The following is a 23,508-nucleotide window of genomic DNA, read 5'->3' on the forward strand; positions in this document are numbered from 1 at the left end:
CTGGAAACTGGAATATCTCTGACGAGAAATAGATTAATTTTGTTATTTTCTCTGCTTTCATAGTTTTCTCCACTGAGCATGTTTTACCTTCATAATGAGACAGTAACTGTCATTTCTATTTTTATATATGGGTTGGACTTTTTCTGATTTCTTGTTTTTAATTGTTTCTTGTGCACACGATTGTATTATCAGATCTTCTATGTTGTGGAAGATGCATTGAACCCAGTAGTCGGAAGACTTAAGTTCTGGCTTTGTTCCTGCCAGGCCTCAGCAATAGCTATAAACCTTTCTGAGTCTATCGCCTTTTTTTAATAAGATATGTATAATATCTTCCTGCCTATCTAACAAGTGGCAAGAATCTATATTAAAATAAGCTAATTTAAGAGAAATACTTAGTAAATTACTAAGTACTATATAACTGATAGTATTATTAATAGTATAATTTGCACTAGGTGAGGATCTTTACCAAATTTCTCATTTTTTTCCACATTATGGTCTATAATAATTATCAGTTTACTGTTAAATACATACTAGATTGGCTTTCCCAAAATATCATGTTTCTTTAGAGCACTGCATTTTATTTAACACTTAAACTGTATACCCTTTAGGCTTCCAAGAATACTTTTTAATTGGCTGACATAATATACTAGAGCTTTACACAGTTTACTCAGAATTCAGACTGTGTTAGATTTCAGTAGTGTTTTTTTGTCTTTGTTTTTGTTTTAAAGAACACCAAAGAATTAGCCATACAAGCCTCATGCCATCCTGTATAGTCATATAACCATGTAAGGTTTTAGGCATGGGGTGTCCATCTTGTTGTAACAAGAATCTGATAAGGAACCCTAGAAAATTAAAATGCATTTAAATGGAAGAAGAACTTAAATTTAAGGGAAAAAATTAAGGGATATTACTTGCGTTAATTTCCTGAACTGAATATAACGCTATTATAAAGATTTTTCTTTCTTCAGGATTCTGTTGCAAAGCCCCATGTGGTTGTAGCAGGAGCTGCCACAGTAAGTTATTATCTGTATTCTTACATAATGATTTTTGTTTCATACTTAACATGCTAAGAAAAGATTAACTTATGTTATATAGAATTCTTGATTATACTTATATTTTAATTCCTATTTCTATTAATTGGATAATTTTTTTAAAAGATCTGAATAAACTTAGGAAATTTGATGGTAAATGTCAATACTATTTTATATCTAAAATTACATTCTTCTTGAACGTTATACATTGAAAGTCTAATTTTATATCAGCTTTTTATAACTGCCTTCATATATTTCATGAAATAATTTGACCATACTTTATTCTAATATTGAATAAGAATGGGAATTATCTTAAAATAACCTTTGTTACAACAGAGGAAATTATATACTTTAATTTTTCTGTGACAAATCATTAATGTTTAATTTTTACTTCCTCTTAGTGGTCTATTAAAATTCACAATGGCAGCAACGAAGCACTTTCCCAATATAAAATGAACATTACCTCCATAGCACCACTTTTAGAAAAATTGGCAAAGACTAGTGATGTGTATTGGGTCTTACAAGGTAAGGGATAAGTAATGAAAAATGTCATTTTGTATATATTTTGAGGTATAGGTTTCTATTTTCTATTTCAAGAAGCAGAATTACTACTTTATGAGAATAAATTTTGAAATAAGGTTTGAAAAATTAGAATAAATTTGAGCTATTTGCTTTCCTGTTTTGAACTTAAGGAATAGACAGACTAATAAATACAATAAGTAAAAAAAAAATTAATAATAAATAAAGAGATTCTCCAAGGAACCTTAGCAGGTAGAACAGCTGCAGAGTATGACAAAGAGAATAAGTCCTAAAGGCAAATAAGATGTTTGCCTCTGATTTTTTAATTTCTTACCAAGTATACTTATTGTGATTGGGAAATAGAGAAAAAATTGTCTGGTTCATAATATTAGGTTCATTGGAAGTAAATATTCTTTGGAATCGACAATATATTTAAATTCAAACCAGCTAGTTTATACTTGGTAATGAAATTCTTTAAGAGAAAGTTGACATTAGATCAAGTCATTTCAGGAGTTTATTGAATGTCCATTATTTAATGCCTAGCACAATATGAAATGCCTTGGGTATTTTAGCAATTCAAGTTGTTTGTCAGAAACTCTTATGACTGTTTCCAAGTTTAATGTCAAGCTGAGAGAAACAACACGGTGGTGATAATCTCTTCCAAAATCCCTATTTCATTTACAGACTCATTGTTAACCTTTCTATTACTAAAGTGAGGAAAAAGTTAAATTTAAATGATTTATGCTAAGTGATAAAAGACCTCGATCCTTAATAACATTACCTCCTAATTGTGTGAACAAAGTTTGCAAAATGAATCAGCAACAGGAGGAAAAAAAGATTGGCTGCTATTCTTAAATAGGCCATCTTCCATAATCCAGTTTTAAACTCTGGTTACCTGCTATAACCCAGCATCCAAAATTTTTAAACTCTTAAGACATGCTAGAACATAAAAATGTTTCCTGAAAGCTATGTACCTAAGAGAGAAGAGGTATAAAAGTTCTTTAACCTTAAGAGGGTTATGGATTGATTCAAAAATTGAATACAGGATAGGAAATCTATTGCAAACCTTGGCCAACTTTATTTTAAAATGAATTATTAAGTGCTTGGAATTCTCTGAACTTTAACAACAAAATATGAAATGCAGTTAACTAACTTGCATGATTATAATTTCTACCAGTAGGGATTTTTAAGGGTATTTAAAAAAATATGTTTCATGTGCAGATCCTGTTTATGAAGATCTATTAAGTGAAAATAGGAAAATGATCACTAATGAGAAGATAGATGCCTACAATGAAGCTGCAATCAGTATTTTGAATAGCAGCACCAGAAATTCTAAATCGAATGTTAAGATGTTCAGTGTTTCCAAATTAATTGCTCAAGAAACCATCATGGAATCTTTGGATGGCTTACATCTTCCTGAATCAAGCAGAGAAACTGTAAGAATTCTTGTGTCTGTCAGTACAGACTGTAATATCTAATTGGTTATAGCTGTATGTCACTGTAATGTAACAAATAATTTAATTGCAGTCTTAATTAGTTGCAGTTATTCTGTCTAAACATAGATCTAGAAATAATTTTGCTTTCCATCACTTAGCTGAATATATAAGTGAGAGTTTTAGTATACTCTAAGGGAGAAAGTTACAGAAGGGAGGAAATGCGACTTCATTTAGTGAGTGCTAGTTACTCTTTTAATATCCCTTGTTTCATATAAAGCTTGTAAGTTCTCAGCACACTCGTGTTTGAAAACTACTGCTTTATATTCTCTTAGCCTTGAACCTTAAATTTACAAGATTAAACTTCTGTGAAGGGCTTCTCTGGTGGCGCAGTGGTTGAGAGCCCGCCTCCCGATGCAGGGGACACGGGTTTGTGCCCCGATCCGGGAAGATCTTACATGCCGCGGAGCGGCTGGGCCCGTGAGCCATGGCCGCTGAGCCTGCGCGTCCGGAGCTTGTGCTCCGCAACGGGAGCAACGGGAGAGGCCACAACAGTGAGAGGCCCGTGTACCGTAAAAAAAAAAAAAAAAAAAACAACTTCTGTGAAGAGCACATTTTTTTAATATGTAGAATGATCTTTATTATTTCCTTCTAGTTCTGATACCCTAAACATGATTCAATGTACAAAGTAGATACTGAACAAATCCAGATTGATGAGTGGAAAAGGATTTTAGGTTAAGTACAAAAGAGAGCTGCATAATTATAAATTTTCACACATAGTACAATAGATGTTACTTAGAGTTATTGTTTTCTTATAAAGCAGTTGTTCTTAACCTTTTTGAGGATCACATAACCCTGTATCTGATTAAAAGTAATGGTTGTATTCCTCTCCTGAAGAAAAATGCGTGTCTGCACGCACACACACACACACACACACACACACACACACACACACCCCTCCATATTTTTTCAGGGCTTTGTGGACTCCCTGGAACTGGTTAAGAACCTTGGGATGGAGTTTGTAGGCTAGTATCTGCAAGAGTTCCAGGCTCAGAGTCTCCTGAAGTCTCAGAGCTAAGAGAATGAGATTTTCTAAATAACTGAGTACTTTGAATGTTTTAGGCTTAAATAATATAATCATCTTAAGAGTTCTAGGGGTACCTAAACTATACAGTTTTCATAAACTAGATTTGACTGAACCTTCAACTAGAAATACTTAGCAGCTTGCCTAGAATATTTTTATTATAATGAAACCATGTTGAAGATTCTACACCTCATTTAAAATTAGAAATCTTAAAACTGTTGAATCCTAAGTGGTCCATAAACTGTAAACCAAATGAAGGGCATATTATAAATACTGTCAGCTAAGAATTATTTTTGGTGGCAGTTATTTTATATTCTTTTTTCACATCTAAAGACTGGGACTCTATCTTAAGTATCTTGGTATCTTTTGTATTGAAAATCTGCTAATTAAATTTCTTTGGTCCTTGACATCTGTCAGTATTTTTGTAACCAAAGGTCACAGCCCATTAACAGCCATGAAATCAGCATTTTTTTTCTTTTTTTAAAGAATAGAATGGAAAAAAGTCAGACGCATTCCAAGTAGTAAGGATAGGTATTGTTTCCCATATATGTGTTCTGAGTCACATTATAAAATGAATTTTTCATTACGGTTAATAACCCAAGAAGTTGGAAAAACCCTGAACTAGTTATTTACAGATTGAAGGAATACCGTTATTTACATCAGTGTTTGGGAAATGGTAGCAAAAAGTACAAAAGCATTTTGGTTTTAGTGCTGAAACGGTAGTATTCACAGGAGAAAATCTAATGGGAAATACATTACTGACAAGATAATAATGAAATAACTTGATTTTTTCACAGAGTGCAATGATTCTTATGAACGTGTATTGCAATAGGATTTTGAAGCCTGTAGATGGTTCCTGTTGTCAACCTCGGCCTCCTCTTACTCTCCTACAGAAGCTAGCTGCTTGTTTTTTCACTTTATCTATTATTGGATATTTAATTTTTTATATAATTCATCATAACGCTCATCGGAAGAATAAGCCTTGTACTGATTTGGAAAGTGGAGAAGAAAAGAAAAATATTATCAATCCCCCTGTGTCTCCATTAGGAATACTTTTACAGTCTTTCTGCAAACTTGGCCTGATCATGGCTTATTTCTATATGTGTGACCGTGCAAATCTATTTATGAAGGAAAACAAATTTTATACACATTCAACTTTCTTTATTCCAATTATCTACATCTTGGTTTTGGGAGTATTTTACAATGAAAATACTAAGGAGGTAAGAGTCATTTTCTTTTTAGTTCATGTTATCCTTTTCATCTCATTACAAAGTGTAGATTAATGAAATAATATCATTTATCATGCCATAATATACAAACATTTACATATATAGAAGAGGATGAAGGAATATTGCAGCTGTACTTCACTTAGTGGACTCTTAACTGTTGCTTTTTTGAAACAGTTTGGAGAAGGTTCATAGTTTCATAAAGATTGTTGAAAAGTTGGAAAATAATGACCTGTGAAAAAGATATCATGACTTGGTGTCATTTTGCCTGCTTGAGGATGGAGAAAGTTGAGGTGCTCCCAATTTTGTAATGGTCTTCAAACATGAGATACTATTATCATTTATAAGTTAAAAACATATAATTATACTAATAAACACTTTTTATATTTATATGTTTATATAGTCAGACATGTACACACAAATTAGAACTTACATAATAATGTGGGCACTGTTCACAATATTCTGAATTCCTATTTTAGTATTACTGTAATTGCTCAGAATATTAATATAACTCCTTTATAAGTCATTTATTTGAATTAATAAATTCTATTGTAAGACATAACTTTCATATGAGGATGATTAATCAGTTCTTCATTTCCAGTGGGAATATTCTAGAGAAAATAAAGTATAATAAAGGAGCTTTTTTTCCACAATAAAGTATAAAAGAACTGTAAGATCTTTTCTAACTGAAATTCTAAGATTCTCTTAAAGAAAATTATTAAATGCCATTTTTTTAGATTTACAAACATATCTGTCATAGTTTAAAAGTAATCTTAATATAAAACCGTATCAACTTAAATATTTAAAGTCTCTTTTATGTTCATTTTCAAATTCATATTATACTTTAAATAGTTTTATTATCTCTTTTATCAAGAAATAAAATGACAATCTTTAACTGATTTTCCCCCAACGTTCTTTTGAAAGAAGCATTAGCTTTATATCCTATGAGAAAAATGTTAACATATTTAATGTATACTGTCCAAATAATAGCTTCATGATGAATTTTAAAGCAAATTTTTATTCTTTTACACAGACTAAAGTGTTAAATAGAGAACAAACAGATGAATGGAAAGGCTGGATGCAACTTGTGATTTTGATTTATCATATCTCTGGAGCAAGTACAGTAAGTATTTTGAATTTAAGTTCTGAAAATATAGGAAATAATGTCACTTTAATGTTTCCTTAAGGGCACCAATTCTTTTGTGTTTTATATTCTCTACCATTTGGAGACCCTTCTTATTTCCCACCCAGTTTTTCTGTCTTCCCATTTTTCTCCTACCATCTGACTCTTTGAGAATGTATAGTCTTAAAAGCAAAATAATTATTTTTTAAAAGATAAAGCAATAATTTGTATTTACTTTGCCTTAATTTTAAGGTAGTAGGAACAGCTGATAATCTAAGGGTATTGTTTCATGTCCTTCTGAACAACTAAAGTTATCAAGAAACTTTCTAGATGATACTTAATTGCAAAGGATTTAAAATAGGCAAGTTACTATTAAAAGAAATCAAATTAGATGATTATATTTTATATTCTATCCTTCACTGTATGTTAGGAAGTTTGACCAACCATTTTTATATTTTTAAAGTTTAAAAACTTAGAACTCTCTTGCCCCAGTATTCAGAGTACTCAGATACCCATGGTCTGCTGTTGTTGACCATGTATTATGTGCCATACTTCATAAGTATTACCACTTCCATGAGATGGAGGACCCTTCCTTTGCTCACCTAGTGCCCTCTGTACCTAGACAAAATCATTTTTCCCTTAGCCGTAGGTGTCTTTTTATGTCTTTTAGACTTTGGATTCTCATGATTTGGGGACATCTTGGATTTGGTAGGGGTAGAAAAAATGTGTTCAGAATTGTAACATACAGCTACATACATTTAAAACAAGCTTTTAAGAGTAAACCTAGATATCTAATAACCACTTTCACACAAGTTTATTTATAGGGAAGGTACAAACTGATTTCTATAAAATATGTTTTAAAAATTTAACAAGTTCTTTCATAATTTGGGAACTACTGAACTGGTTTTTATTGCTTTATTTGCTTATATAAAGCACACATCTGTAAACAGTAACTTAACATAGAATCAGTGATTCCGTTTAACATTGAGTCAATGTTGAGATAATAGGGGAGTGTTGCCCAGAAAGGAGTATTTTGAAATTTCCATTGCAGCAGTTAAGAAGATGAATAATACTAGGGTTTTTCAGATATCTCTAACAATTAGAAAATACTAACGTTATTCTTCATTAAGTCTCTTTATTATTTTCAAAAATTACTGGTGATTTCATGGATGGCTCGTTTGAAGGGCAAAAGGCAGAGGAAGAGGTATAATTTTTACTGAAATTGTATGGCTATGATATGTATATTTGTGACAACAGTAAAACTCCTGTGACACTGCAGCTGAAGGGGACCTAGTGAATTCAGGTAACTGTGGAAGAACCAAGACAATAAAAGAGATCCAAAGCAAGGAGAGATGAAGATAGTAAGAATTAGTTCATAAGCCCAGTTCAGAATTTGTAGGATAAATTTAGCAGATTTTCTAAAAAGTAAAGATGAATATTGAATCATAGAAATATCTCTGACATATGAAGAAAGATTAGTTTAATTTGAAGGGGGTGGGGGAGGGTTTTGTTTTAAGAGAATGCCACTTAAGACATAATTAATTGCTGACATATAAAGGGTAATAGTACTGTGTAAAAAAAAAAAAATCAGAAAGAATTAATGGCAGATTCAGTTCTTTAACTCATTGATTCCAGAAAAGATTTGGATCATAAAAGGATGAAAGCAATTTGGCATTCTATTATAATTATTTCTCAAGTTAGCATTCTAATACATCTTAGACTATATCCCAATACATTCTAAGTTACAGTTTAAAAACATCTATATTCTGGAAGGACATACTTTTCATTAACAGATCAGTTATAATTAATTAACATATCCCTGTTCGTTTATATAGAATTTTGTGGTTAAAAATTACCTGTATCTACACTGGCAAAGCATTATTAGCATGGGTTATAATGTATTTGAGGACTTGATTCTTGGATATTTGTGGGATTACCCTCATTAAAAACTTTTTAATGGTCATGATTATTTTAATTACCTAATCTTAATGCTTTTTTATTTTGAGTAAAATATGTCAGACTTTAGTTGTGCCATGTTTTTATAGTAAAATAGAAACTATGTCAAAAATTACAGAGAATTATTAAAATAATCCAGATGGTCTGGTAGATTGCAATTGTTGGTGTAAACATTCTTTTAAACATAACTTATATCAGATATGAATAAAATATTGTGAATTAAATACAGAGAGTGCAGCAAGTTAGGTATATACAGTAGATGATTTTGTGTTACATTGTGGCTTTTTCTCCTTTGAGAGTTTGTAAATAACTTCCATGAAGGGACCTAAGTAAAAGGTCTTCAGGGAAAATATTTGGGGCTAGAAAAAGAAGAGAACCAGCAGTCAGCCTATTAATTCTAATGAAATTGGATTCTCAATACACTTTTAATACTAAAATTTTGTTGTAAGTAGTACTTGACTCCTGAAAGACAAAAAGGAAAACAATTCGAATTAAAGGAGACTAAAGCGGAATGAAAACTAAATGCAATGTGTGATTCTTGGTTCAAGGTTCCTAAATGAAAAAAAAATTGTTTTAATCATAAAGGATATCACTGGGACAATCAAGGAAATTCATATATGGATTATACAGTAGATACTATTTTATTTATATTTAATTTCATGGGTATTATAATGATAATATAAGAACTATACAAGAAACTGTTCTTTCTTCTTAGGTGATACTTGCTAAGATATTTAGGGATGATGGTCTAAATTTGCAGACACATGGTCTGCAAATACTTTTAAATAGTTCAGCATGGTAAATAGTTGTTCGTTGTACTATTCTTGCAACTTTTCTGTTGGTTTAAAATATCTTAAAAACTTGGGAGAACTATTACATGAAATTTGTAATAATCCAACATTGGTAGAAACTTGGCAAATTGTTCTGATAGTGTTTAAATTCAATTTAAATGGTTGTATTTACTGTTTAAATATAACCAAGTCTCAATATTGTAGGCCCAGACCCAGTCTTGAAGGGGCTCGAAAGCATGCATTATGGAGAGTGGTTCAAGTAATTGGGAATGGTTAGCCTCGGTTGACATCTGTTTTCAGCTGTTCATAGAACTATCAGATGTAAAAGTGATTAACTGCGTGCATATGGCTCTAGAGTTAGACTGTCCATTTTGGTGGCCACTAACCACATGTGGCCATTGAGCACTTGAAATGTAGCTAGTCAGAATTCAGACGTGCGGTAAATGTGAAATATATATGAGATTAAGTATGATTAATTATGGTAAATGCATACAAAGTTCAAAAGCTTAGTATGAAAGAATATGAAATATCATGCTATATGTCAGAATGATAATATTTTGGATATATTGAATTAAATTAAATGTGTTTATTAAAATTAATTTCACTTATTTCTTTTTTTTCATATAGGCATTTTATTTTATTTATTTTTTTAACATCTTTATTGGGGTATAATTGCTTTACAGTGGTGTGTTAGTTTCTGCTTTATAACAAAGTGAATCAGATATACATATGTTCCCATATCTCTTCCCTCTTGAATCTTCCTCCCTCCCACCCTCCCTATCCCACCCCTCCAGGCGGTCACAAAGCACCGAGCTGATCTCCCTGTGCTATGCGGCTGCTTCCCACTAGCTGTCTATTTTACGTTTGGTAGTGTATATGTGTCCGTGCCTCTCTCTCGCTTTGTCACAGCTCACCCTTCCCCCTCCCCATATCTTCAAGTCCGTTCTCCAGTAGGTCTGTCTTTATTCCTGTCTTACCCCTAAGTTCTTCATGACATTTTTTTTTCTTAAATTCCATATATATGTGTTAGCATACGGTATTTGTCTTTCTCTTTCTGACTTACTTCACTCTGTATGACACACTCTAGGTCTATCCACCTCATTACAAAGAGCTCAATTTCGTTTTTTTTATGGCTGAGTAATATTCCACTGTATATATGTGCCACATCTTCTTTATCCATTCATCTGATGATGGGCACTTAGGTTGTTTCCATCTCCAGGCTATTGTAAATAGAGCTGCAATGAACATTTTGGTACATGACACTTTTTGAATTATGGTCTTCTCAGGGTATATGCCCAGTAGTGGGATTGCTGGGTCATATGGTAGTTCTATTTGTAGTTTTTTAAGGAACCTCCATACTGTTCTCCATAGTGGCTGTACCAATTCACATTCCCACCAGCAGTGCAGGAGCATTCCCTTTTCACCACACCCTCTCCAGCATTTATTGTTTCTAGATATTTTGATGATGGCCATTCTGACTGGTGTGAGATAATATCTCATTGTAGTTTTGATTTGCATTTCCCTAATGATTAATGATGTTGAGCATTCTTTCACATGTTTGTTGGCAGTCTGTATATCTTCTTTGGAGAAATGTCTATTTAGGTCTTCTGCCCATTTTTGGATTGGGTTGTTTGTTTATTGTTTTGTTTTTTTTTCCTTTTTAACATCTTTATTGGGGTATAATTGCTTTACAATGGTGTGTTAGTTTCTGCTTTATAACAAAGTGAATCAGTTATACATATACATATGTTCCCATATCGCTTCCCTCTTGCGTCTCCCTCCCTCCCACCCTCCCTATCCCACCCCTCCAAGCAGTCACAAAGCACCGAGCTGATATCCCTGTACTATGCGGCTGCTTCCCACTAGCTATATACCTTATGTTTGTTAGTGTGTATATGTCCATGACTCTCCCTCGCCCTGTCACAGCTCACCCTTCCCTCTCCCCATATCCTCAAGTCCGTTCTCCAGTAGGTCTGTGTCTTTATTCCTGTCTTACCCCTAGGTTCTTCATGACATTTTTTTTTCTTAAATTCCATATATATGTGTTAGCATACGGTATTTGTCTTCCTCTTTCTGACTTACTTCACTCTGTATGACACACTCTGGCTCTATCCACCTCATTACAAATTGCTCAATTTCATTTCTTTTTATGGCTGAGTAATATTCCATTGTATATATGTGCCACATCTTCTTTATCCATTCATTCGATGACAGGCACTTAGGTTGTTTCCATCTCCGGGCTATTGTAAATAGAGCTACAATGAACATTTTGGTACATGACTCTTTTTGAATTTTGGTTTTCTCAGGGTATATGCCCAGTAGTGGGATTGCTGGGTCATATGGTAGTTCTATTGGTAGTTTTTTAAGGAACCTCCATACTGTTCTCCATAGTGGCTGAACCAATTCACATTCCCACCAGCAGTGCAAGAGTGTTCCCTTTTCTCCACACCCTCTCCAGCATTTATTGTTTCTAGATTTTTTGATGATGGCCATTCTGACTGGTGTGAGATGATATCTCATTGTAGTTTTGATTTGCATTTCTCTAATGATTAATGATGTTGAGCATTCTTTCATGTGTTTGTTGGCAGTCTGTATATCTTCTTTGGAGAAATGTCTATTTAGGTCTTCTGCCCATTTTTGGATTGGGTTGTTTGTTTTCTTGTTATTGAGTTGCATGAGCTGCTTGTAAATTTTGGAGATTAATCCTTTGTCGGTTGCTTCATTTGCAAATATTTTCTCCCATTCTGAGGGTTGTCTTTTGGTCTTGTTTATGGTTTCCTTTGTTATGCAAAAGCTTTGAAGTTTCATTAGGTCCCATTTATCTATTTTTGTTTTTATTTCCATTTCTCTTGGAGGTGGGTCAAAAAGGATCTTGCTGTGATTTATGTCATACAGTGTTCTGCCTATGTTTTCCTCTAAGAGTTTGATAGTTTCTGGCCTTACATTTAGGTCTTTAATCCATTTTGTGCTTATTTTTGTGTATGGTGTTAGGGAGTGATCTAATCTCATACTTTTACATGTACCTGTCCAGTTTTCCCAGCACCACTTATTGAAGAGGCTCTCCTTTCTCCACTGTACATTCCTGCCTCCTTTATCAAAGATAAGGTGACCATATGTGTGTGGGTTTATCTCTGGGCTTTCTATCCTGTTCCATTGATCTATCTTTCTGTTTTTGTGCCAGTACCATACTGTCTTGATTACTGTAGCTTTGTAACATAGTCTGAAGTCAGGGAGCCTGATTCCTCCAGCTCCGTTTTTTGTTCTCAAGATTGCTTTGGCTCTTCGGGGTCTTTTGTGTTTCCATACAAATTGTGAAATTTTTTGTTCTAGTTCTGTGAAAAATGCCAGTGGTAGTTTGATAGGGATTGTATTGAATCTGTAGCTTGCTTTCGGTAGTAATTTTCATAATGTTGAATCTTCCAGTCCAAGAGCATGGTATATCTCTCCATCTATTTCTATCATCTTTAATTTCTTTCATCAGTGTCTTATAATTTTGTGCATACAGGTCTTTTGTCTCCTTAGGTATGTTTATTCCTAGATATTTTATTCTTTTTGTTGCAGTGGTAAATGGGAGTGTTTTCTTGATTTCGCTTTAGATTTTTCATCATTAGTGTATAGGAATGCCAGAGATTTCTGTGCATTAATTTTGTATCCTGCTACTTTACCAAATTCATTGCTTAGCTCTAGTAGTTTTCTGGTAGCATCTTTAGGATTCTCTGTGAATAGTATCATGTCATCTGCAAACAGTGACACCTTTTTTCTTCTTTTCCGATATGGATTCCTTTTATTTCCTTTTCTTCTCCGATTGCTGTGGCTAAAACTTCCAAAACTATGTTGAATAAAAGTGGTGAAAGTGGGCAACCTTGTCTTGTTCCTGATCTTAGTGGAAATGCTTTCAGTTTTTCACCATTGAGGATGATATTGGGTGTGGGTTTGTCATATATGGCCTTTATTATGTTGAGGTAAGTTCCCTCTATGCCTACTTTCTGCAGGGTTTTTATCATAAATGGGTGTTGAATTTTGTTGAAAGCTTTCTCTGCATCTATTGAGATGATCATATGGTTTTTCTCCTTCAATTTGTTAATATGGTTTATCACATTGATTGATTTCCATATATTGAAGGATCCTTGCATTCCTGGAATAAACCCCACTTGATCATGGTGTATGATCCTTTTAATGTGCTGTTGGATTCTGTTTGCTAGTATTTTGTTGAGGATTTTTGCATCTATGTTCATCAGTGATATTGGCCTGTAGTTTTCTTTCTTTGTGACATCCTTGTCTGGTTTTGGTATCAAGGTGATGGTGGCCTCATAGAATGAGTTTGGGAGTGTTCCTCCCTCTGCTGTATTTTGGAAGAGTTGGAGAAGGATAGGTATTAGCTCTTCTCTAAATGTTTGATAGAATTGGCCTGTGAAGCCATCTGGTACTTGGCTTTTGTTTGTTGGAAGATTTTTAATCACAGTTTCAATTTCAGTGCTTGTGATTGATCTGTTCATATTTTCTATTTCTTCCTGATTCAGTCTTGGCAGGTTGTGCCTTTCTAAGAATTTGTCCATTTCTTCCAGGTTGTCCATTTTATTGGCATAGAGTTGCTTGTAGTAATCTCTCATGATCTTTTGTATTTCTGCAGTGTCAGTTGTTACTTCTCCTTTTTCATTTCTAATTCTACTGATTTGAGTCTTCTCCCTTTGTTTTTGATGAGTCTGGCTAATGGTTTATCAATTTTGTTTATCTTAAAGAACCAGCTTTTAGTTTTATTGATCTTTGTTATTGTTTCCTTCATTTCTTTTTCATTTATTTCTGATCTGATTTTTATGATTTTTTTCCTTCTGCTAACTTTGGGGGCTTTTGTTCTCCTTTCTCTAATTGCTTTAGGTGCAAGGTTAGGTTGTTTATTCGAGACGTTTCCTGTTTCTTAAGGTGGGCTTGTATTGCTATAAACTTCCCTCTTAGAACTGCTTTTGCTGCATCCCATACGTTTTGGGTCGTCGTGTCTCCATTGTCATCTGTTTCTAGGTAGTTTTTTATTTCCTCTTTGATTTCTTCAGTGATCACTTCGTTATTAAGTAGTGTATTGTTTAGCCTCCATGTGTTTGTATTTTTTACAGATCTTTTCCTGTAATTGATATCTGGTCTTATGGCGTTGTGGTCGGAAAAGAAACTTGATAGAATTTCAGTTTTCTTAAATTTGCCAAGGCTTGATTTGTGACCCAAGATATGATCTATCCTGGAGAATGTTCCATGAGCACTTGAGAAAAATGTGTATTCTGTTGTTTTTGGATGGAGTGTCCTATAAATATCAATTAAGTCCATCTTGTTTAATGTATCATTTAAAGCTTGTGTTTCCTTATTTATTTTCATTTTGGATGATCTGTCCATGGGTGAAAGTGGAGTGTTAAAGTCCCCTACTATGAAAGTGTTACTGTCGATTTCCCCTTTTATGGCTGTTAGTATTTGCCTTATGTATTGAGGTGCTCCTATGTTGCGTGCATAAATATTTACAATTGTTATATCTTCTTCTTGGTCGATCCCTTGATCATTATGTAGTGTCCTTCTTTGTCTAATAGTCTTTATTTTAAAGTCTGTTTTGTCTGATGTGAGAATTGCTACTCCAGCTTTCTTTTGGTTTTCTTTTGCATGGAATATCTTTTTCCATCCCCTTACTTTCAGTCTGTATGTGTCTCTAGGTCTGAAGTGGGTCTCTTGTAGACAGCATATATATGGGTTTTGTTTTTGTATCCATTCAGCCAATCTCTGTCTTTTGGTGGGAGCATTTACTCCATTTACATTTAAGGTAATTATTGATATGTATGTTCCTATTCCCATTTTCTAAATTGTTTTGGGTGCGTTTATTGTACGTCTTTTCCTTCTCTTGTGTTTCTTGCCTAGAGAAGTTCCTTTAGCATTTGTTGTAAAGCTGGTTTGGTGGTGCTGAACTCTCTCAGCTTTTGCTTGTCTGTGAAGGTCTTAATTTCTCCATCAAATCTGAATGATATCCTTGCTGGGTAGAGTAATCTTGGTGGCAGGTTTTTCTCCTTCATCACTTTCAGTATGTCCTGCCACTCACTTCTGGCTTACAGAGTTTCTGCTGAGAGATCAGCTGTTAACCTTATGGGGATTCCCTTGTGTGGTATTTGTTGTTTTTCCCTTGCTGCTTTTAATATGCTTTCTATGTATTTAATTTTTGACAGTTTGATTAATATGTGTCTTGGCATATTTCTCCTTGGTTTTATCCTGTATGGGACTCTCTGTGCTTCCTGGACTTGATTAACTATTTCCTTTCCCATATTAGGGAAGTTTTCAACTATAATCTCTTCAAATATCTTCTCAGTCCCTTTCTTTTTCTCTTCTTTTTCTGGAACCCCTATAATTTGAATGTTGGTGCATTTAATGTTGTCCCAGAGGTCTCTGAGACTGTCCTCAGTTTTTTTCATTCTTTTTTATTCTGCTCTGCAGTAGTTATTTCCACTATTTTATCTTCCAGGTCACTTATCCATTCTTCTGCCTCAGTTATTCTGCTATTGATCCCATCTAGAGTATTTTTCATTTCATTTATTGCGTTGTTCATCATTGTTGTTTCATCTTTAGTTCTTCTACTTCCTTGTTAAATGTTTCTTGCATTTTGTCTATTCTATTTCCAGGATTTTGGATCATCTTTACTATCATTATTCTGAATTCTTTTTCAGGTAGACTGCCTATTTCCTCTTCATTTGTTAGGTCTGGTGCATTTTTATCTTGCTCCTTAATCTGCTGTGTGTTTTTCTGTCTTCTCATTTTGCTTATCTTACTGTGTTTGGGGTCTCCTTTTTGCAGGCTGCAGGTTCGTAGTTCCCGTTGTTTTTGGTGTCTGTTCCCAGTGGCTAAGGTTGGTTCATTGGGTTGTGTAGACCTCCTGGTGGAGGGGACTAGTGCCTGTGTTCCGGTGGATGAGGCTGGATCTTGTCTCTCTGGTGGGCAGGTCCACGTCTGGTGGTGTGTTTTGGGGTGTCTGTGGACTTATTATGATTTTAGGCAGCCTCTCTGCTAATGGGTGGGGTTGTGTTCCTGTCTTGCTAGTTGTTTGGCATAGGGTGTCCAGCACTGTAGCTTGCTGGTCGTTGAGTGAAGCTGGATGCTGGTGTTGAGATGGAGATCTCTGGGAGATTTTCACCGTTTGATATTATGTGGAGCTGGGAGGTCTCTTGTGGACCAGTGTCCTGAAATGGCCCTCCCACCTCAGAGGCACAGTACTGACTCCTGGCTGCAGCACCAAGAGCCTTTCCTGCACACGGCTCAGAATAAAAGGGAGAAAAAGTAGAAAGAATTAGTAGAAGTAGGAAGAAAGAAAGAAAGAAAGGCGGGAAGGAAGGAAGGAAGAAAGAAAGAAAGAAGGAAAGAAAGAGAAGGAAAGAAAGAAAGGAAGGAGGGAGGGAGGGACAGTGGGAGGAAGGAAGGAGGGAAGGAAGGAAAAAAGAAAGAAAGAAGATAAAGTAAGATAAAATAAAGTAAAATAAAATAAAGTTATTAAATTAAGAAATAATTATTAAGAAAAAAATTAAAAAAAACAACAGACGGATAGAACCTTAGGACAAATGGTGGAAGCAAAGCTATACAGACAAAATCTCACACAGAAGCATACACATACACACTCACAAGAAGAGGAAAAGGGGAATAAATCTTGCTCTCAAAGTCCACCTCCTCAGTTTGGGATGATTCGTTGTCTAAAGGAGGGAAGGAAGGAAAGAAAGAAAGAAAGAAATAAGATAAAGTAAAATAAAATAAAGTTATTAAAATTATTAAGAAAAAAATTTAAGGAAAAAAAAGGACGGATAGAACCCTAGGACAAATGGTGGAAGCAAAGCTATAGAGACAAAATCTCACACAGAAGCATACACATACACACTCACAAAAAGAGGAAAAGGGGAAAAAATCATAAATCTTGCTCTCAAAGTCCACCTCCTCAATTTGGGATGATTTGTTGTCTATTCATGTATTCCACAGACATCAAGTTGATTGTGGAACTTCAATCCGCTGCTTCTGAGGCTGCTGGGAGAGATTCCCCTTTCTCTTCTTTGTTCTCACAGCTCCCAGGGGCTCAGCTTTGGATTTGGCCCCGCCTCTGCATGTAGGTCGCTGGAGGGCATCTGTTTTTTGCTCAGACAGGACAGGGATAAAGGAGCCGCTGATCTGGGGGCTCTGGCTTACTCAGGCCGGGGGCGGGGGGGGAGGGAGGGGCGCAGAGTGCAGGGCGAGCCTGCGGCGGCAGAGGCCAGCATGATGTTACACCAGCCTGAGGCTCGCTGTGCGTTCTCCGGGGGAAGTTGTCCCTGGATCCCAGGAACCTGGCAGTCACTTATTTCTTTTAATTGTTTAAATGTCTGGCAGCCACATTAAAAATTTACCATGTGGCTCACAGTTTATTTTCATCACACAGCACTGCCCTAGACAGCTTAATTTGGTAGCTTTTACATAGAGTTTGATTTCAACTTTTCATGAAAAGGAACTTTATAGCAATTAATGACCATCTGAAAATGGTATGGATTGCCTTGGGAATTTGTGTGTTTTCTGCTATTAAAAGGTGCTCAAATACTTGAAGGGAATTTTTGTTTTGGTTTGGTTTTTTTAATGGTATGCGGGCCTCTCACTGTTGTGGCCTCTCCTGTTGCTCCCGTTGCGGAGCACAGGCTCCGGGCGCGCAGGCCCAGCGGCCATGGCTCACTGGCCCAGCCACTCCGCTGCATGTGGGATCTTCCTGGACTGGGGCACGAACCCGTGTCCCCTGCATCGGCAGGCAGACTCTCAACCACTGTGCCACCAGGGAGGCCCTTGAAGGGAATATTTTAGAGTGCATTCAAGAATGAGGTAAAGATACAGGTTTAGGTTAGATAAGTTTTGAGGCTGTTTCAATACTGTATTCCCACTTTCATCCCAGTGATTCTAATATGTTACACCTTCATTGAAAATTTCTGATCTAATGATGAGATAAGACATTTAAAAAGAACTAATGATGAAAAGCAATAAATATAAACTCTAATATATAGATTGTTGGTGCTTAAAGGAACTCAAAAGGAGAAATGACTTTCATCTGAGAGTAAAAGAATGGAAAATTTGACCAGGGCTCTAAAGACGGATAGTATTTGTATAAACAAAATGTGGTTAGGAGAACATTCCAGGGTATAAAGAACAGATAAACAAAGGAGAGGTGACAGGAAAGTACAAGAAAGACCAGTTTAGGAGACAGAGAATCTAACAGTTTGGCTAGAGTGGAGACTATGTTGAAGAATTTATGACATTATAATTCAGGGGGTTTTCCTTCCAGAAAAAAATGTTATCCCTCAGAAAAGAAAAAGATGTGTTCAAGAATGCATTCGAGGATATATACAAAAGATGCATATGTTCGAGGCCTTATAAAGTAATTTTATCCTACAAAGTATCACTTAGGGAAGACATGTTAAACTAAAATGGCCATAACCAGTGTTAATGCTGGATAATTACAGAGGTGATCAGATGAGTCTATAAAATAGAAGCCAAAAAAATGTTTACATAGACTTAGTAATTATTCCTAAAAGAATGGCTTTATAATTACAAAGGTTGGATGTCACTAAACAAGCCTGTTAAAGATCATTTTAAAAAGCAGTACACTGCCTGTGTTGTAGAGATCGTGACTATACACCTAAAGGACTAATAGGTGGTGGGGAGAACACATGACAGTGTTCTAAGGTTAGGAGAGTTAGGACTTGTAAATAATATTTCCAGTGACTCCCATAAAATATAGATTAGAAATATGTTGTATTTCTTTCAGCTTAGATAGAAGTGAAGATGTGATGCTCTGAAAACTCATGGTGAAGATGAAACACATGCAGGAGTGTAAAATAAAATTGTTTTATAAAATAAGATTAGAAGGGAAATAATATTTCTGAATTAAGCGTGCATGTTTTTTAAATGTAATTTTTGCTGAATAATCAAATATTTTAAGTAGTCATGTGATGATTTTATTTACAAGTCTAAATTCTGTATATTTAGTGGGGCCAAGAATGTAGGATTTTGGGGGGCGTTGTTTTTTTTAATTATTTAGGATTTTTTTTTTTAATTTATTTTTGGCTGCACTGGGTCTTTGTTGCTGCACGCAGGCTTTCTCTAGTTGTGGCGAGCGGGGGCTACTCTTCGTTGTGGTGTGCGGGCTTTTCATTGTGGTGGCTTCTCTTGTTGCAGAGCACAGGCTCTAGGCATGAGGACTTCAATAGTTGTGGCTCGCGGGCCCAGTAGTTATGGCTTGTGGGCTCTAGAGTGTAGGCTCAGTAGTTGTGGTGCACAGGCTTAGTTGCTCTGCGGCATGTGGGATCTTCCCGGACCAGGGCTTGAACCCACGTCCCCTGCATTGGCAGGCGGATTCTTAACCACTGCGCCACCAGGGAAGCCCTTTGTTTTGTTTTTTATCTTCTTGAGAAAATGTGAACTCCAGAGTGACCTTGTATTCAGCATATATATGGTGATTAATAATTATGGATATAATATATTTAATTCAAATTGGATGAAATGTACAAAGCGCCTCACATTTATTAACTCATTCATTCCTCACAAGACCCTTTGAGGAAGGAGAAGATAGTCTCATTTTGCAGTTTAGAAACTCAAATTTAAGTTTAAAGTCACATAGCTAATGAGTGGCAGAACCAGAATTTGAATCTAGGTCTCTAATTCCAAAGTCTACTTTTTTTAACCCCTGCTACAAGGCTTAATTTTCGAGAATAAATCTTTTCATTGCGCCAGTGCTGAGTAATAATGATGCTCCATTATCTTGGTTAAATTTACTGGTTATGGTAATTTAGGTATAGTTAATGTCAGCATGTATTTCACCTGTTTATTTTTGTCAACAGTTTTTGCCTGTGTACATGCACATTCGGGTTCTGGTTGCTGCGTATCTATTTCAGACAGGGTATGGGCATTTCTCATACTTTTGGATCAAAGGAGACTTTGGAATCCATAGAGTATGTCAGGTAGGAATGCACGGTTATCTGTTTTCTTTCATTTCAACATGCTTTTGTGCCTAACTGTGGAGAAACTATAAATATGTCCATTTTAAGGCCATGGATAATTTGAATTTATGAAATAGCACTTTAAAGTTTTGTTATTTCCATTACTGAGGGATGAAAAAATAGAGTTTAGATGAATGTATAATAAAAGCAAAAGGGAGAACATTGCTGATTCACTTTAGTTTTGTAGAAATGTACAGTTACATGGGATTGTTAAAACATGCTATGTTTTCTCTAAGAAGAGGATTAATATTTTTTGTTTCTACCTTGTGCTAGGAAGTTTGTAAACATTATTTTATTTACCCTTCATTACAACCCTGAGTTGTGATCTTTATGTTTACAGACAAAGACACTGAGGCTCAGAGAGGTTAAATAATTTGCCTAAGGTCACACTGTAAGTGATAAAGCTCTAATATTAATCTGCTCAAATTCTGTGTTCTTTGACATCACATTGTCTGAAATGACTGTTACAAAAGTCCCAAAGATACTTTTGTTTTTCAAAGACAATTTTTAATTTGAGTAATATTATTTTGTACCTATTAAAATGTTCAATTTAATACCAAATGAGGTAAATCAACATCAGACAGAGATGAAATGGACACCCTTTTGTTGAGGTAATCTAATCTCTGTTTATGAACTGCAGCTCTAGGAAGGAGGTTTATAATTCTTTTGCTGCATTTAACAAGATGGCAGTTGTAGCCAAAGGACAGCTCAGGTTGGTGCTTTGCTGGGATTCAGTTAATATAATGATGCATAAATATTTTATATTCAACTCTTTACAATGATTTTAAAACAAATGTGATTTTAGGGATTAGTAAAACATACTTGTACAGTTATTTTAGTCTTAAATAAACATTTATACTCTGTCAGAATCTGTCTGCTTTTCATGCATACCTGGAATGAAAACCATTTTCTTCTCCTTTTTAATAGGTCTTATTTCGTCTCAATTTCCTGGTAGTGGTGTTATGTATAGTAATGGATCGGCCTTATCAATTCTATTACTTTGTCCCCTTGGTCACTGTATGGTTCATGGTCATATATGTTACTTTAGCACTATGGCCACAGATAATCCAAAAGAAAGCAAACGGTAAATGTACTCTCTTACTAATGTTAATAAATATATTCTTTCAATGTAAGTTCCTTTTCAGTTGCTAGGGGCTATTATTTTTATTGAGACATGTTGACAGGTTAAATTTATGTGTAGCATTGACGTTTTGAAATTTTGTTCTTAAATTATGTTTTTAAAATTTTACAGTTAAGTAGTTCAAGTAGTATAACAGTGCAGAACAATAGTTTGCATTTATATTGTATGTGTTTTCTCTTTTTTAAAGTTAAATTTTCAAAGCCATTTTACATATCTACTAGTGCAGCCGTTTTCAAACTATCTTGTATGGAGTCAGAATGGAGAGAGCCAGAAGAGAGGAAAGCCAAACAGGGCTCCAGGGCCATACATCCTGCTTCAATCTTGGCAGTTCTGCTTTATTTGATTTCTTATATATATATTGAGATTTTGAGTAAACACTATGTCAAACAAGCTTAAAAATCACTAATATAGTTTATATTCTAGACAACCCTTTAAGCAGTTATTATAAACCTGTTTTTTGTTTAAGGAAACCTAAGTACCCAGAAGGTGTCATCTTCAGATTTCACATAGCCAGGTCTGATAATGTTCAAAGTGAGGTCACAGTCGTTTATCTTAATGCTTTTTCCCCTCAAGATCATGTCATTAAAATAAAAGCCTCCCTTTTTTAGAAAAAGAAAATTTTTTATCTTTAATAATGTATTTAACTTAACTCTTTCAATCAACTATTGTATATCAAAAAACATTTTCTGTTGACTTTATTATAATATCAAATAATTCTTCAGGAAAGGGTTCAATAAAGTCCATTTGTGTCTTTGGACAGGCTCTGTAGTTTCATTCCTCAACACAAACCCAGCATATTAATAAAATGATAATCAGTATGTATAAACTGTGAACACATAATTTAAAATATGCACATGTTAAAATACATCTTATGGTTAAATTAGTCCACTAGGGAGTTCTTAAGCTCTCTCCTTAGAACTTTAATGTTTAAGCAGTATTATCTAAGTTATATTAAACGTGAGTGTTTGTTAGAGTTACATTGAACCTATTGTTCCAAATTTTGTTGTAACTTTCAATAATGAATAGTATAATTGAATCTAGGAGGTATTTTCAAATATATTGAAAATAGTGGATAAATAGCAGGTATATGGGGTATCAGGTTAATGTTGTAGCCTCATTCCTAGTAAGGACCCTCCACCTTTTCTTCGTGTCCTACTTGTAATTTATACTACTTAGATATATTTTTTGTATCCTGTAGGCAGCCTTAAATTATTTTTAAGAGCTATGCAGGGTATTAATATGTTAAATAGAGATATTTAATGTGTTTTCTAATGTAAATTTACATTTCTTAGTAAATTAAACATTTTCTCTCTTAGGAAATTGTTTCTGGCATTTTGGCTTACTGTTGAAACTAGCCTTCTTGCTGTTATGTATATGTTTTTTGGCATATTCTCAGGTTTGTATAGTCTTTTCGGTTTATATTTTCTATTTTATTGTAAATTTCAAATCTATTAAAGTATGAGAGACGAGTCAGAGCTTTTTTTAAGCCTCATTTTTTAATGACTGTAATAAAAGTGTCACTCTGTAGCTGACTACTCAGTGTGGTTCTTTTGAGACCTATCTACTTTTGTTACCACTGTTATTGTTGTAAGAGCAATTTAAAGCTCTTCCTCTGGCAATTGTTCAAAATCCATTTTAGTTGACTTTGATCAATCAAATTTTTATTGAATGCCTCTTATAAGACACTAAGTGAAGATCAAAATTCTCTTGAGAGAATTTGCAACTTGGTTTGTGCATTATTCATGGCACCAAAATTTAACTTGATTTTTCCATAACTGCATAGAGTAAAATTTTGGCTGTTAATAAAACCAGCTTCAGAGTGAAGGGTTTGTATATATGTAGTACATTTAACTTAATAAAACTTTTGGTCATTTTCTTATCTCTAAACTTTTGTCCCCCTATTATGATGGTTGAGGTTTTTCTCAGCTATTTTAGCAGGATGGCAAATTGCTACCTGCTGGTCAGTCCTTCAGACAGACATATTGTTTGGTCAGCATGATATTTATAACAAAATATTGTAATTTGAATGCCTATAGTTGTGAGATACTCTGTAGTTTACTCCCATCTCCAACACTCTCTGTCTTGTATCTGGCTGTGCCAGGTAAAAACGCCATATAAGCGTGTGTGTGTGGGTGGGTGTGTGTGTGTGTGTGGGTGTGTGTGTGTGTGTGTGTGTGTGTGTGTGTGTGTGT

The 23,508-nt window shown here is 34.7% G+C and overlaps 1 protein-coding gene across 3 annotated transcripts in view; it reads left to right on the forward strand.

Annotated features, from left to right (window-relative positions):
* CASD1 (CAS1 domain sialic acid O acetyltransferase 1) overlaps window positions 1–23,508 on the forward strand; it is a 77,448-nt gene that overhangs the window by 28,890 nt on the left and 25,050 nt on the right. For all 3 annotated transcript variants that reach the window (XM_027102476.1, XM_027102475.1, XM_027102477.1), the window contains 8 exons: window positions 969–1,013; window positions 1,433–1,556; window positions 2,772–2,986; window positions 4,865–5,287; window positions 6,327–6,416; window positions 20,017–20,136; window positions 21,103–21,259; window positions 22,633–22,712. In XM_027102476.1, coding sequence (XP_026958277.1) covers window positions 969–1,013; window positions 1,433–1,556; window positions 2,772–2,986; window positions 4,865–5,287; window positions 6,327–6,416; window positions 20,017–20,136; window positions 21,103–21,259; window positions 22,633–22,712 — 1,254 coding nt within the window. The remainder of the gene's footprint in view (window positions 1–968; window positions 1,014–1,432; window positions 1,557–2,771; window positions 2,987–4,864; window positions 5,288–6,326; window positions 6,417–20,016; window positions 20,137–21,102; window positions 21,260–22,632; window positions 22,713–23,508) is intronic.

This window comes from Aethalodelphis obliquidens, unplaced genomic scaffold, assembly GCF_003676395.1.
Source record: "Aethalodelphis obliquidens isolate GAN/ISIS:26980383/991018 unplaced genomic scaffold, ASM367639v1 scaffold5, whole genome shotgun sequence".
In the NCBI taxonomy this organism is placed as follows: Eukaryota; Metazoa; Chordata; class Mammalia; order Artiodactyla; family Delphinidae; genus Aethalodelphis; species Aethalodelphis obliquidens.